Below are 14,489 nucleotides of genomic sequence, written 5' to 3'. Positions count from 1 at the left end.
GAATCGTCTCGTTTTTGAGTCTCAGTTTTGAGTCATGGCAGCAGTGAGCAAAAGAGCAGACTGTGGCCTTTTAAAGAAAGTCCAGAATGCTTCTCTGCTTGATCCAGCTCAAATTCCTCTCTCCAGCCCTTTGAGGAATGCTGGGTTCCAGCTGTAGCTCTCTCCTGCCAAGTAAACTATGCAGCCTGTGTCTGCACTTTGCCACACCAGACCGTGCAGGTGTTGCAATTTGCGTGTGTGCCTGCAGTCCCCTTGCTTTTTGGTTGTCTTGTGGTAGTAGGAATGATGAAAGGGCTCGCAGTGGCTTGGAACGGTGGGGTTTGGTGGGATTCAAGGCCCGGTGGTGTTCCTGCAGACTCTTTGGATTCTCTCTTCCCTTTTTCTTCAGAGAAGGGTGTGCTTACGACTTGGCTGTCCCTCAGTGGAGGGCTGGTCTTTTGTATGGACTCCTGCAGTGGTGTTTTTTGATGATGTTTATCCATGGTGCCTGGTCTTTAGTTTATGTACTTCAGCACATGTTTTAAATGTGCAAAATTGTGAATTCCCCTTTAGAATATTGCTTTTTGTGTTTGGAGAAGTTTGGTCCCCTGTTTCATCCTCATCTGAAGATACCCAGTTCTAGTCGCTTTTCCTACTTTGCAAAGTGATGTGAGTTCTGTGGCCTCATCATGGGTTCATGGGAGATGAATACTAACCGGCCTTGTTTATTTTCAGGCAGTCTTGGTTATGGACCCAAGTGCAAGTCCATTGGAAAAGGCAGCTGCAACAATGTAAGAGTCACCAGCAGTCCCATGACAGTTCAACAGCTGGGACCTGTTTCACCTCTTGCTAACCAGGTGTCAACAGCATGCAACCGGATCAACCCTAGCGTACAGGGATCTATGGATGCTTCGAGCCTGAGGGCTTCTCCATCAGATACAAGGTCCTGAGTTACTTTTTTATATTCAGTACTTTAGAAAGAAGGTATTTTAATTCTCCTGTAATTTAAATGCAACCTTTCTGATCATTAAAATGGCCTAAGTGGTGCTCTGTTATGCCATGGTAAATTTAATTCAACATAATTTAATTCACATCAACTATAATCGTATTGTTTGGATCATTCAAGTCATGGGTGAAATTTACCCACACTTTGTCTATGTTTGATAGAACTTTTTTGTTAGATAAAGATTTTTTATAGTCACTTAACTATATTTTTGTAGTAAGGACAGGAAATGTTAGGGAGGATGAAATCACAAATAGTCCACGTTACACCTACAGGGACCGTGACCTGTTTTAAACTTACCATAGTGCTAAGAGTGTTATGTTGGTGCCTGTAATACTAAAGTCAGACAAAATAAACTTTAATGTCCTGCTAATGTTCCTCTCTCCTCATGAGATACCTTTGCTTTCAAATTGTTTAATTGTTTACATAATTAAGTTAATCACATCAATTGTTCCCACTCTGCACTGAGCCAGCAGTTAACTTTATCGGTTAGACTTGTGTCCCTGAAAACTCGACCATTTTCCTAGCTTTGATGGCTAGTTTAATAAAAACTGTGGTCTCTCCCTGTAAATGTTGCCTTTCTATATCACTACACCACAGACAAATATTTATTAATTATTTTCTAGTTGTTTAAATAACTTTTGAGACTGTGGCTATTAGCATTGTCAACAAACATGAATGATAGGAAAACAGGGTGCCAGAGCACTGGAACAAACTTCCTAAAGAGATTGTTGAGTCTCCTTCTCTGGAGATATTCAAAACCCTCTTGGATGGGTTCCTGTCCAGCCTGCTCTAGGTGAACCTGATTTGGCTTGGGGGTTGGACTAGATGGTCTCCAAAGGTCCCTTCCAATCCCTACCATGCTGTGATTCTGTGAAATAGCTATTTGACAACCTCCATAGAAATACATTATGCCCATCCCTGGATATTGGTTAAACATACAGTGAGAAAACATTCTGGTGTGTTATTTCTGAAGCTATGTTCCCACTTTTGTAGGTGGGACTCATGCAACAGTTGCCTACTGAGTTGAAATGTAACTGTTCTTATTTACAAAAGGCCACAAGAGTCTTTATTCTCAAAACAGTTTACATTTTATTATATTGCTTCATTACAAGCCAAGGAACATTCTGGAAATAAATAAAATTGGTATTATTTAACTGGAAGAAAACCTTGATTTACTCTACTATAGGAGAGTTTGTGACATTTATGTCATTTCAGTTGTGGAGACTGAGTCCCTCCGAGAATTTGCAAAATTAATTATTCTTCCTGTGCAAATGTGTCAGGGAAAGCTGTTCAGTGCTAAGATGATGACAAATCCAGAGACATGCCTTTGAAACAGAACAAAACTGATGATATGAAAATATCGTTAGGTAATTATTACTTACTTAGTAAGTTTTAGGTATGCCTGTATGGTTCCAAACACTGTTATTTCTATCTAAATGTGTGTTTGGGTGTACTATGCCAGTACTGAGTTATACATTTTTGGTTTTATTTTAAAGAAACATTTACTAAGGGCAAACTGAAGTTGAAACTCTGGTAGAGTCAAGGCTCTGGTGTCCCTAGCGTCTCTTTTAATGATTTATCAATGAATATGTTGAATATGAATCAGTTGTCACACAAGGAATGTCCATTTCAGCAATTGACTCAATTGACTATTTGATAGGGCAAAAGGAGTTTAAAGTCAGATTTTCATTTACAGATTATTGAAACAATTTCTTCTTCTTTTTTTTTTTTTTTTTTTTTTTTTTTTTTTTTTTTTTTTTTTTTTTTTTTTTTTTTTTTTTTTTTTTTTTTTTTTTTTTTTAATTACTTAAGCAATAAAATGTAGTTGCCTAAATTGGTTGCCTAAACTAACTCCATAATCCTTCTTGGGCTGAGTGCCTTCACTGGATTATGTCTCTCAGGCATCATGACTGTGCTCTGTCATGATCAACTCAGTCCAGGCCAGAGTATTTGCTGAATTGACCCAAACCAAAATGACTTGTCATGATTTTTACTGATGGAAGAAAGAAAACAGTTGGCAAAATTGGAGTTTTCCTACAGGTAACATCAGATTTTGATATATAGACTGTGAGGGATAAAATCTTCCCCATCTTTTTTTAAGAGTTTCCCAAAAGCTTTTTCAGAACGTTCAGTTACGCTGCTTGAAACCAGATATAATACTGCCATTTACTGTGACATAAGTCAGAAAAGGAAAGCATAAAGGATTCTTGGCTAGTAAAACAGAAGAACATGCAAAAAGATGGCAAAAACATAGTTTTCTCTCTTCACGTTTAAGATTCTGGGTTGTACTTGACACTGTGGCCTCTGCACACAGAGGGATAATAGAAAGTAATTGCAAGAATCTCTTGCAAATGTTCATAAAAGATCTGGTTGAAGCTCAAGCAGGTTTAGATTGCAATACACAGATGTGCCAATTAATACCATCTGAGAACCTGGCACAGTGGTATAGCTGGCTCTTGATTTTCGTATTAGGTATATTTTTTTTTCCCTAGAAAACTACTTAGTCACAGTGTGTTCTGGGTTTAAAAGAAATTTTCTTTGTTTTGGAAGCTGGAATCTTTGTTACTTTTGAATTTAGTGGCTTAAGTGAGAACCAAACTTCTTTGTATTATCTAGCTCTTATTGTGTACTTTAAATTCTGGGCCAACTTTCTATTTTTGCCTAGTTATGAGATTTTTAAAACGCGGTTTTTCTTCAGCTTCACTGAGGGGTATGTTGCTTTATGTTAGGCATCAGTAGCTTTTTGAATGACACTGGTCCTACTATGCATCTGAGTAAAATTATTGACATTGCAAGAATAACTTTTTATATTGATACATTATTTTTTCCCCCTACTTATAAAAGAGAAGATAAAAATTTCAGTAATGAAACTAGAAAAAAGCCACCTTATTTATATTTTCCAGATATAAATATATATAGCCTAGCATGAGAAATCAAACCTTACTTACTTTTCTTGCTATGTTGAAGAGTGTGGATCTGTATTTGGCGTCACAGGATACCAACAGGATTCAACTACTTTACAATGAATGTGCTTTAACAAAGCCCATTGATAACAGACCCAGCAGCCTGAATCCATTTTTTTCACAAATAATTTTCCCTTTAGATCTAGATCTCACATGAGATTGACCTGATAGAGCAATCCCATTTTTCTCATTTCTCTCAATGCAGATTGTAGTCGGGATGTTAATTGTGCTTTTTGTCAACACTCTGTTTTGAAAGTACCATTTAAACCCTGATGGAGTAATATAACCTCCATAACAGTACCTTATGCTGACATTCAGTCTGAACAGGATGTTTCTTATTCTGATAGAGCAAATCAACCATCCATTACAAAGTGAGTATCTTGAGCCGAGCAGCATTTACCCATCTATCCCATAGGTCACCACTGCAAGGGCGGGTGATATTTAAAGCTGTTCGTTAGCCATCTCAGTGCACAGACATAGCCATTGCAAGCAGTTTCCTCTCTCCCAGAGCCTGTGCCAAGCTTCCCCTCTAGACGGAAGGGGTCTGAGGGGACAGCCACGGTGCCCTGAGCACCAGTTCCCCTCCTCCAGCTGTTGGCACCAACTGGGCTGTGTTCTTCCAGCACTATCCAGCCCTTAAACCAAAGTCACTGCAAACCAGCTTTTCTTTCTTCAGGTTGGTTGACTCTCAAGTGCTGGAAAATGCTGTAATATTAAATAGTAGGAAAAAAACCCCATCACTCATTAAATGCTCATGTGGTGGGCACAATAAGATAACAAAGACACTGTGATTTTTCATCTTTAATCTCCATAGCTGGAACTGAATGTGGAAACCTATATACGTTTCTCTTGCCTGAATGGCTTTACCTAGTATTTTCATATATTCTTTCAACCATGCTGATCTAGTTGAAAGATAATCCCCAGGCTTTAGAGAGGAAAAGTCGATTTACCAAGAAAAATCATGGAAATTTGGTAAATGTTGCCATAGTCACTGGGAATGTCTCCAGACCCATAGTTTAGGATATGCTTTGGCTCTGCGGTGACTGATGTTTTTTTAAACGGGATTCAGATCCCTAGTTTCAGCCTACCAGCAATTCTTAAATTAAGTAGGTTTGTGTATCTCCATCAAAGCCGCAGTCGCTGCGGTCACTGCATTAAGGCTGTGTGCAGACATACAATGCAGCTATGAGCCTTCACAGATCAGTCCCGTGGATCCTTGTTTCATGAAGCAGTGTCTACAAGAAAATCTTTCAGAACTCAGAAGGAATTGTGGTATTGCTTACCCTGAGTAAACTTCAAAACTTGCTTCCCTATTAAAAAAAATAGAAGCAAGTAAAATAGACAGAAGTGACTCCTCAGAGGCGCTTGCTGTGACTGTATCTGTATCAAGAAGAAATGAGATTTGTTTTTGTTAATTTTCTTTATGATGCATGCTTTCTCTTTTAGAAATCTGAAGTTTGTAGCAATTTAAAACCATGAAGTAAAATAATTATAAATAACTGACTACAGGAATATACCTTTGTAAATAAGAAAACCTTATTCTTTGCCTACATGACAGTTCCTTTGGATTAGTGCATGCAAATATTTCATATATTGTTTACTTAGAGCGTTAAGAAGTATTTTTCAACACCTGGTATTTAAGGTACTTATTAGTCTTTTTTTAAAATTAATTTGACCTCCTGAAGTCTTTGTATGCTAGGAGGAACGATTGTGTGTCTTATTTTTCATGTGAGAAACTGAGAAGCAGTGATGGACATGACCCGTTTAAAAAAATCATTTTAGATTTAGAAGAGAAACCAAATTTCCTACATACTTGATCCACAATTGAAATTTGTGCTTCTTCAAAAGTGTATTGTGGAAATAATAAACCCAGGAATTAACCCCCAAAGCATAAGATGCAGAGACTTCTGTGTCTGTGAGATCTCCAGGTTTTACCTAGATGCATACGTGGCTCTTCCTACTGTTAGAGCCTCTTAAAAATAGAAATAATATACTGATAGCACCACTGGCTGGCAGAAAATCCAAGACTGCCAAGATGTGAACTGGAAACATAAAGACATAAATCCACTTGACCTCTAGCCAGCATTTGCAGCCATGGATCAGGGACCCTTATGTCCTTATATTTCCTTTTAATACCTTTCTGTAGAAAACAATATTGCTAAGAGCTTATGAGTTCTTTTTTTAAGCTACCTGTAGGACATTTGTAGCATGAACAAGGTTCATAGTATTTCTGTGAAAAACTAATGATAACAGCAAGATTATGCTTTCATGAAAAACTTTGATTGCTGACTTGGAGGCAGGTACATCATCAAATCAAAACTAAATAAACCCCTTCAACCAGTTCTTCTACATTATTAATTTATTTTGTTTGTTTTGTAAAGCTAGATGTTATCTCTATTTATAAACTTGAGCTCTTTCTGTAGATAATACTATTTGTATGCATTAAAATTGGCAAAGTCATTCAGGTTAAATATTTATTCTTTATTAATCAGTTTTCTTCCCGTTCTTTGACAGCAAAAATAATAGTCAAATCAATATAAGTTTCATACAAGGCAGAAGCATAATGCTTTGTCTTCAGAAGCCCAAACCTATTTACACCACAGCAGATGAAAAAATTTGCATTGATTTCTACAGTGATGTATCGAGAATCTTTACAGCAACATTTCTTCAAAATCTTGAGGTTTTAAAGTTATTTTCCAAAGTGACCTTTTTACATATTTATTACCTGTGTATGCCTGCTGGTACATTAACTCAGAGAGCTGAAGTTGAGTAACTAAGATTGGGAAGAACTTTCCTCAGATGTAGCGTTTCTTTAATTTTATGTGTGTCTGAAGACAGAAGAACCACTGCTGAACTGCCCACTTACTTTATTGTGCCTTTGTTCCAGGTCGCTCTTGTCATGTGAGTCTCTGGCCTCTACAACGTTAAGCTTGTCAGAAGGTGAGTCCACTTTGAGTGTAAAGCAAGAGTGGTTGCATGGATTTAGGACACATCCTTCTATTCCTCCTGACCAAGGTTTACAAAACAGCAGTGAGCTGGGGGACTTACTAAATTTTTTGCCTGGAGCATCTGTGTCCAGCAACTGCGTCTCTAACTCGTTACCGTCCTACTTACATGGCATGGAAAATAAGCATTCCCCTTACTCTAGTCCTCACCGTTCCTCAGCCTGGTCTCAATCAACCCGCTCCAAAAAGAGAGCGCTCTCTTTGTCTCCGCTGTCTGACGGCATTGGGATTGACTTCAATACAATCATCCGTACGTCCCCAACCTCTCTGGTGGCCTACATCAACAGCTCCAGGACATCACCAGCAAGCGTCTCCCCACAGCCTGAGGTCTATGGACATTTTTTGGGACTGAGAGGACGCTGTATACCTCCAAATTGCTCTATTCCAACTGCCCAGAAAGGCCTTCTCATGGCTAATGGCAACGTCACCTTCCCAGGGTATGCCGAGAATGGGGCTGCTGAGTACCAGGAGATGGAACAGCTGGAGCAAGCCAGCTTGGAGATGGCTGCCACAAGCAATATGGTGATCCAGCAGGGCGTGCTGCCCGTGGACAGCCAAGTGGTGGCTGTCCTGAAAAATGAACGGCTGGATGACTTCTCAGGCCATACGGTTGACATGCCTCCTCCACCCCTGTTGCCACTGCCTCTTCCACAAGGCCCACCCCCACCGTACCACGCTCACCAGCACAGGCATCCACACAGCTTCCCGAGTCACATTCAGCCACTGCAGGTACCGCCTTCTGCCCCAGGCTCCCTGCTTGATGAAGATGGTGAGATAGATGATTTAAACGGCAAGCATGGCTGTCACTGGGTTGACTGCGGTGCGCTGTATGACCAGCAAGAGGAACTTGTGCAACACATAGAGAAGATCCATATAGACCAGAGAAAGGGAGAGGAATTCACTTGCTTCTGGGCAGGGTGTCCACGAAGGTACAAGCCATTTAATGCCCGTTATAAACTGCTGATTCACATGAGAGTCCACTCAGGAGAGAAGCCGAACAAATGCACAGTAAGTCTGAATACTGTCTCTCGTAGCAATAAAAGGCTGTTACTTATGGAAATATAGAGAAGTTGTAGTTCTGCCTTTGTTTTTTCTAGTTAATGGTGTGCTTTTGTAATTAGTCTATGTGAATTAATGAATTATTGCTCCATCTTTCCGTCTTGACAGAAAGAAAAGGTATTCTTTAATTTGATATGTACTGACAGATAGGGTTAGACAAAATTTTATTTTCTAAATTTATAAACTTTTACTGTAGACTGCAAAAGTGACATGGTAGACCTTCATATATAAACCAAAACTTAAGTTCCACTAGTACTTAATTCCCTACATGAATGATGCGTGTGGGAAAAGTGCTGTAGAATATATGGCACAATTTATCCTGAAATACTTGTGCATCATGCTACTCCTTTTTGACTTGAGAAATTTTCAGGATCTTGCATAATGTTACCATGAGAAACTGAGAAGAGCTGGGTATTTTTTAAAGCAGTTCTTTGTTTCATTACTAACAAAAAACAGACCCACCGCCCTGTTTCAGTGAATACAGTAGGAATAAAACACATAAAAATTTCTCTGTTCACAGATTCTAGCAGTGAGCATTCAACCCCCAAAGTCATGTTTTTCTTATGGTTTTTCTTAGGGGCACTTTAAGTCAGTCTCATGCATGTATAATCACATGGGATAACGATCTAGCCTGTAAAATCTAGAATCAGTTTATGTTTAGTCTCCAGTGAACCATCTGTAATCTCCGTAATTCAGATTATTGATTGGCCTTACATATAGTCCATATTTTGGATGACAATTAGCATGAATTCAGGCTCTCAACTCTCTGAATATTTTTTTTAAATTCCCTAATATTCTCTTTTCTGCTCTCCAGATATATTGGATCAGGATTTACCATCAATGTCAGTTCCTCCTCAGGAGTTTCGTATCAGCTTTGTGGGGAAAGAGAGAAGGAGAAAAAGAATTATTATGAGTCAAGAAAGTAATTTTTCAAGAGAATAGAAAATGGGAAAAAAGACAAAAAGAGACAGAGACAGGTATCAGCAGATGAGTGAGGACAGACAACAGTATGAAGAAAGGGGGCAGGAATGGTGAAAAAGCACTGAAAAAAAGAGTAATGCAAGTACCCAGGTTCTTTCTAGTAGAATAACTATGATGAGGGATCCAGTAAGACTGGGGAAAAAATCATGTTAGTAGCTCTCTACTGTACTCCCTGCCCTGCCTGTTCAGAAAGGAGGCTTACAGTTACCTTCTCATGATTAGGAGGCCTCCTTGAGGTGTCCTTGGCTTTGAAGGAATTATCATTCAGTGATGGTAAATATGTTAAAGTGGATAAAGTACTGCATATGATAATGTTTTTGAGATTACTAAACCTAAACTAAAGCATGTGCCAAGTCATGCTGTGTCAAAAAAAATGGGAGGTGACTGTATTAGCTTCTCAAAGCGCAATTGCTTTCATAAACATTTTAAAAGGGTTATTAATTTTACTGAACTTCAGGAAGTATTGCTGGGTAGTGTCAAGGAGTTTGTGTATCAGAAGCAGCAGCCACATGCTTATCTTGCTTTCGTGTTTAGTAGCATAGTGAAATGTAGAAATATTCAGGGTGACATGATAACCCTCATAACGTGGGGATAAATCCCCTTTCTTGGGACAAGCATGCAGAAATGGCATCCTTTCGCAGAATTTGAGTGAAACAACTTGCTCCTTCCTTCCTTTACCATTTCAAAGATGGTGTGAATTTGGAAAAATGTATTTGGCTTTCTGATGCCAAAGGGCCATGGTCTGGAAACCTCTCGGTATCTTTAGGAAACTGTACTTCAGCCAGACTTCATACCTTTCTCACCAAGCAGTAAGATTTAGAATCATATCACTGTAATTTAAGGTTGTAAACCGAGGTCCGAGTGAGGTCCTAGGGAGAACGCTTTAGGCAAGATGATAATGAGGCATGATTTCTGTAGTTAACAAAAAATTACATAAAAGAAATCTGAAACTTTTCACCAAATCTATATGAATTTATGCATCTAAGTGATAAATCAAAAGAATCTATTAATAATCTTTATTTTTCCACCTAGACCCTTTCTATAATTTATTTTCTGATTCTACAGGTAGGATACCGCTTTCTCTAAAATCATAATAACATACAAGTCTACGTCCACTGCAGTTTGTAGACTAATAAGAGGCAGTCTAGCAGACCAAGCAGGGAAGGAAAAATGCCAAATACACATCTATTATATGAACCAACCAGATTTACTTCAGAGACCATAGCAGAAATATAGGTCTTTGGGAGGAACTATCTTAATGTAATGTATCAAAGCACCCTAAAATGAAAGGTACCCAGTTACGCTAGTAACCTTAGTGACATCACACACTAGTCATTGTGCGAGCATTGTATGTATTGATGGTTCCTAACTTTTTGCAAGAGCCAATCTTCTCATTAAGCACATAATGCAATGGGCCCTAGTTAGTTTATTTATCATACAGCAATTATTTCTCTGCAGCTGAGTGTTGAAAGTGTTATATACTGTATTGTATATCCCAAAGGATTGTCGTGATACTTCAGCAAGTTCTGCAAGGTTTTAGTAATACAAGGTCAGGGTTACTTCTAAGTTATACTATTGTAACTGATAATGCATTGGAGATAATATGGAATCAGATGCACAGCTAATTATAAGCTGAACTTCATAAAATCATTTTGGTCTTCTGCGCTATCACTCTGTGATAATGAAATTATGTATTTGAGAAGAGACTTGAAGAACAGCTAGGACTGCAGTACTCGATTTGCTTATAGTTAAAATTAGAGCCAAGTAGGATATTCTTTTGACCTCAGCATTTGTTTTGCCACTTCTGAACTACTTTCCACTTATCTATGTAACAAAAATTTCATGTGATAAACTGTAGCTACAAGTGATACTGTAGTCATTGGTTCCTTTTCGTTCTGGATGAGCAGCCTTCTCTGATTCTGGAAGATTAAAGTGTTGTAGGGTGAGTATTAATCAGGTAGGAGCACATAAAAACATGTGACGATCACGATAATCAGATCCAAACTTCAAGTCAAGCATTCTTAAGGTCAAAAACTGAGAACATACTTGTCCCTCTGTACAAAGGTAACTAGGGTGGAGTGGAAAATAATGCAGACTGGTCCTGATAGATTTGTTTCTTTGTTGTTTTTCTGTGATTCAGGCTCTTTTTTAAATCAGCATTTCCCAGTCTTGCTGCCAAAGCTGCATGTTCAGATTAGGTGTTGTCAATTTGATCTAATATGCTTTCTCTGTGTCCCATTTTTAAAAGATTGGTTCTTGTTCTAGAAAAATGCATATTAATTTTAAAATGCTTGAATTTCATGAAGTCCTGCATTTTATTTTATATGGGAGGCCAAAGTAAGTGACTGTGCTTGGCCGTGCTTTATAACATGGAAATTTATGAAGTTGAAGAGTACCTGCATGTAGGAGGCCTCACCTGAAGTTGACTTGTTTGGAATAGGAGTTCATTAAATAGCTGTTAAAATTTATTGGGCTCCTTTACTATCCATTAAAACATTTTTCAGGTTCTGTTCCAGCTTACTGCATATGGAGTGCATTCTTCTTTTCAGTAACCTGGTTTAAAGACTAAAACCAATTATTCATGACATGGTAGTATATATTTAGTGTCTATTCCTAAACTTCATTTTATAAAGTAGGTAAGGCAGTTCAAATACATTGTATTTATTTATTAATCTATGCATTAGTTTGTACTTCATAGGAAGTGCATTTTCTTCTTCTTAAAGATGAAAAAATTGAATGAAAAATTGGTGTTGAAATGCAAGCAGTTAGTATGCCAGTGGCTGAGATAAAATCTGTAATGTTTGCCAGCAGTTACCACACAATGGTATCTGAGGTTCCCTCAGATTTCCTCTGGATTAGAAAAAAAGAGAATTCCTGGTAGCTGTGGAAACTGCACAGTAGCAATTGGCAAATGCTGACCTTTTGCTCTTTTTGGCTGTACCTATGAGCTTGTTTTCTGCTTAGTGTTCCTTCTTGCATAGTGCGTATTTTGGTGTTTTACAAGTTCAGCTGCAATAAGAGGTACTTGATCAGCTTTATTGTCGTGCTGTGCAAACAATAAGCGTAATATATTTATTCTGGTGTAAATAGCAACAACATTGTTGTTAGAGATAAATTTTAGGCTCTCTCTTTGCAGTTTCATTCAGCTACACTATGAATGCTTCCCCTTTTGAAACTGAATTAAATCTTTTTGCTTACTGTAAGTTCTGAGCTATGCTTCAGCACAATGCCATTAGTATTTTAAAGTATGGGATAGTAATACATATACTGCTTGATGTGATTTAAACTAATAAAATTGCTAGTATTCTTGTCAGATTTGAAGCAACACCCATTTAATATCTGCTAAATATCTGAAATTATCCCACAACACATCAGACTACAAAGCACATAAGACAGAAAGTATGGTTAAAAAAAAAAAGGAACATAAATCTTAAACCACTTATATAATGCTTTTTTGAGACACAAGTGAACATCTTTGGGTGAGCATGAGTATTCAGATAGATGAGTATATGTGCTATTTGAAGAACATGTTCTTGGAAGATGGTGATCAAGATGAAATTTTGATTAAAACCCAGAAATGCATTCTGTAAAAAGGATTGGGAATGTTTTTTCCATCTTCAGGCTTTAGCAGTGTGTCTTCATATGGTGTGTTATATATGGCATATACTATGTATTTTACATACAGCACATGCCACTGTTTCTTGATCATAAAGAAAGATGATACCAAATCCTACATTGCACTGAAACTATAGAACTTGACAAAATAGAAACTATAAACATTTTTGAATTGGTTTTTGCTTACATGCTTGCAGAAAAATTTTTCACTATGCTAAAATAGTAATTGTGCACCTAGCCTTAAACAATGTTAAAAAGAACAGTAATTTAATTGTAGAGTCAAGTTGCTGAAGTTAGTAAACTCCATGTTCATATTTGCCTGTTGCCTGTTATTTTCACTAATTCAGTAAACTAACTGAAACAGAAATACCCTAGAAAAGGCAAAGATGTATGAGCAATTAGACGATATCTTGATGTAGAGACACAGATAAGCTGAGTTTTAATTTGCAGCCATAAAGCTTCTTAACTCACAAGTTTGTGTAATCTTAGTAACCTGCTGGTTTTGATTATGATGTTTTAGCTGTTTAAAGGAAAAACAAATTATGAATTGTGGGTGTGCCTCCACAAACAGGTCAAATGCATGTGATCACATCAGATGGCATTGAGCCCAAGCTAATAAATCTTACCTCTCAGCAATGGTACCAATGTTCTTTTAATATTATTCTTTTAGTACAAAATACCTAATGCATCCATGGTTCAAAATGTAATGATACATGTTCTTCCTGTGGCTGCTTAATATGCACAACTTCCACTTCAGTTCAGTGAGCAATTGAAGTCTTATGGTATCCAAAGTACTGACCTTTAATATCAAAGCATCTCTTTATGCATTCAAAAATGCAAAGTAAACTTCTTTCTACACGCAGATGTAGAACCAATGACGGTGAAAAATGGTAGTCAGAAAACCGTATTTTATGTTACAGAATAAAGTTATTAAACCTTTAATTTTATTCTTGTTCTTCTAATGAATAATTTGATTTTCCTGTTAAGTATTTGAACCAACTTTTCTTGCCTTTTTGGCTTAGATATTTGAAAAATTTAAAACAGATTTTTAATCAACTTTTTCAAACAGGCATCTTTTAGTTTCACTGTAATCCAGAATGTGACTGTGAAGTATCCAGAAATAACATTGAACATTCCTAATTGAACGAACACTTCTGTTTGTGTGGAATGTGTTTATTACCTCTTTGTGCTTGGGGATAGGCACAAAGTTTATATTTTATTTATTTTTATTTCCCTGTAGCAGAATTTGAGTGGAACATTTTTGAGATTTTTTTCATTGGTGCACCAAACTATAAATAAATGGTAAACTAAAAAAATGAAGCACCCTTACAAGTTTCACCTAGTTGAAACGTGGAATGCCAAATCAAATTTTGTATCTGCCAAAATTTCAACTGCAGAAAATGTAGAGGTTGGGTTTATGTTGGGGGGGGGGGGTTGCATTTTGTTTTGTTTGGGGTTTTGTTTGGTTGGTTGGTTGGTTGGGTTTTGGTTATTTTGAATACCAGGGTTTTAAACTAGAAAACAAATTGAATTCACAGTTGGGGGGCTAGTGCTAAAGTTGTTGGTTTGGAGTTCATCTGTGTGAAGTATTTGGAAATTGGATTATTCTCCAAGCTGTAAAATCTTTCTAGATAACTTCTGCTCTTTTCTGCAAATTTTAATTTTGTATTTTCTGCATCCCTATTTGGTTGATGGCTGGACCTGTATCAGGAACAGAGTAAATTATGAAGCTATCCATTTACTGATGGAAAAGCCTAATAGTTTCTAAAATCAGAAAATACAAGGTATGATACAGTCACACCAGAAGCAGACAGCAACTGTTCCCAGAACATGTGATTCTGTCTTAAAGAAAGAAAGAGAGAAGTACAGGGAACTAGTTAA

The 14,489-nt window shown here is 37.4% G+C and overlaps 1 protein-coding gene across 1 annotated transcript in view; it reads left to right on the top strand.

Annotated features, from left to right (window-relative positions):
- The first annotated feature begins 719 nt into the window (after positions 1-719).
- GLIS3 (GLIS family zinc finger 3) overlaps positions 720-14,489 on the top strand; it is a 124,268-nt gene continuing 110,498 nt past the window's right edge. Inside the window, exons 1-2 of the mRNA XM_014964819.1 lie at positions 720-922; positions 6,836-7,961. Of these exons, the coding sequence (XP_014820305.1) occupies positions 792-922; positions 6,836-7,961 (1,257 nt within the window). The 5' untranslated portion in view covers positions 720-791. The remainder of the gene's footprint in view (positions 923-6,835; positions 7,962-14,489) is intronic.

This window comes from Calidris pugnax, unplaced genomic scaffold (genome assembly GCF_001431845.1).
Source record: "Calidris pugnax isolate Ruff unplaced genomic scaffold, ASM143184v1 scaffold273, whole genome shotgun sequence".
Taxonomy (NCBI): domain Eukaryota; kingdom Metazoa; phylum Chordata; class Aves; order Charadriiformes; family Scolopacidae; genus Calidris; species Calidris pugnax.
This window is presented reverse-complemented; position numbering and strand designations above follow the sequence as displayed.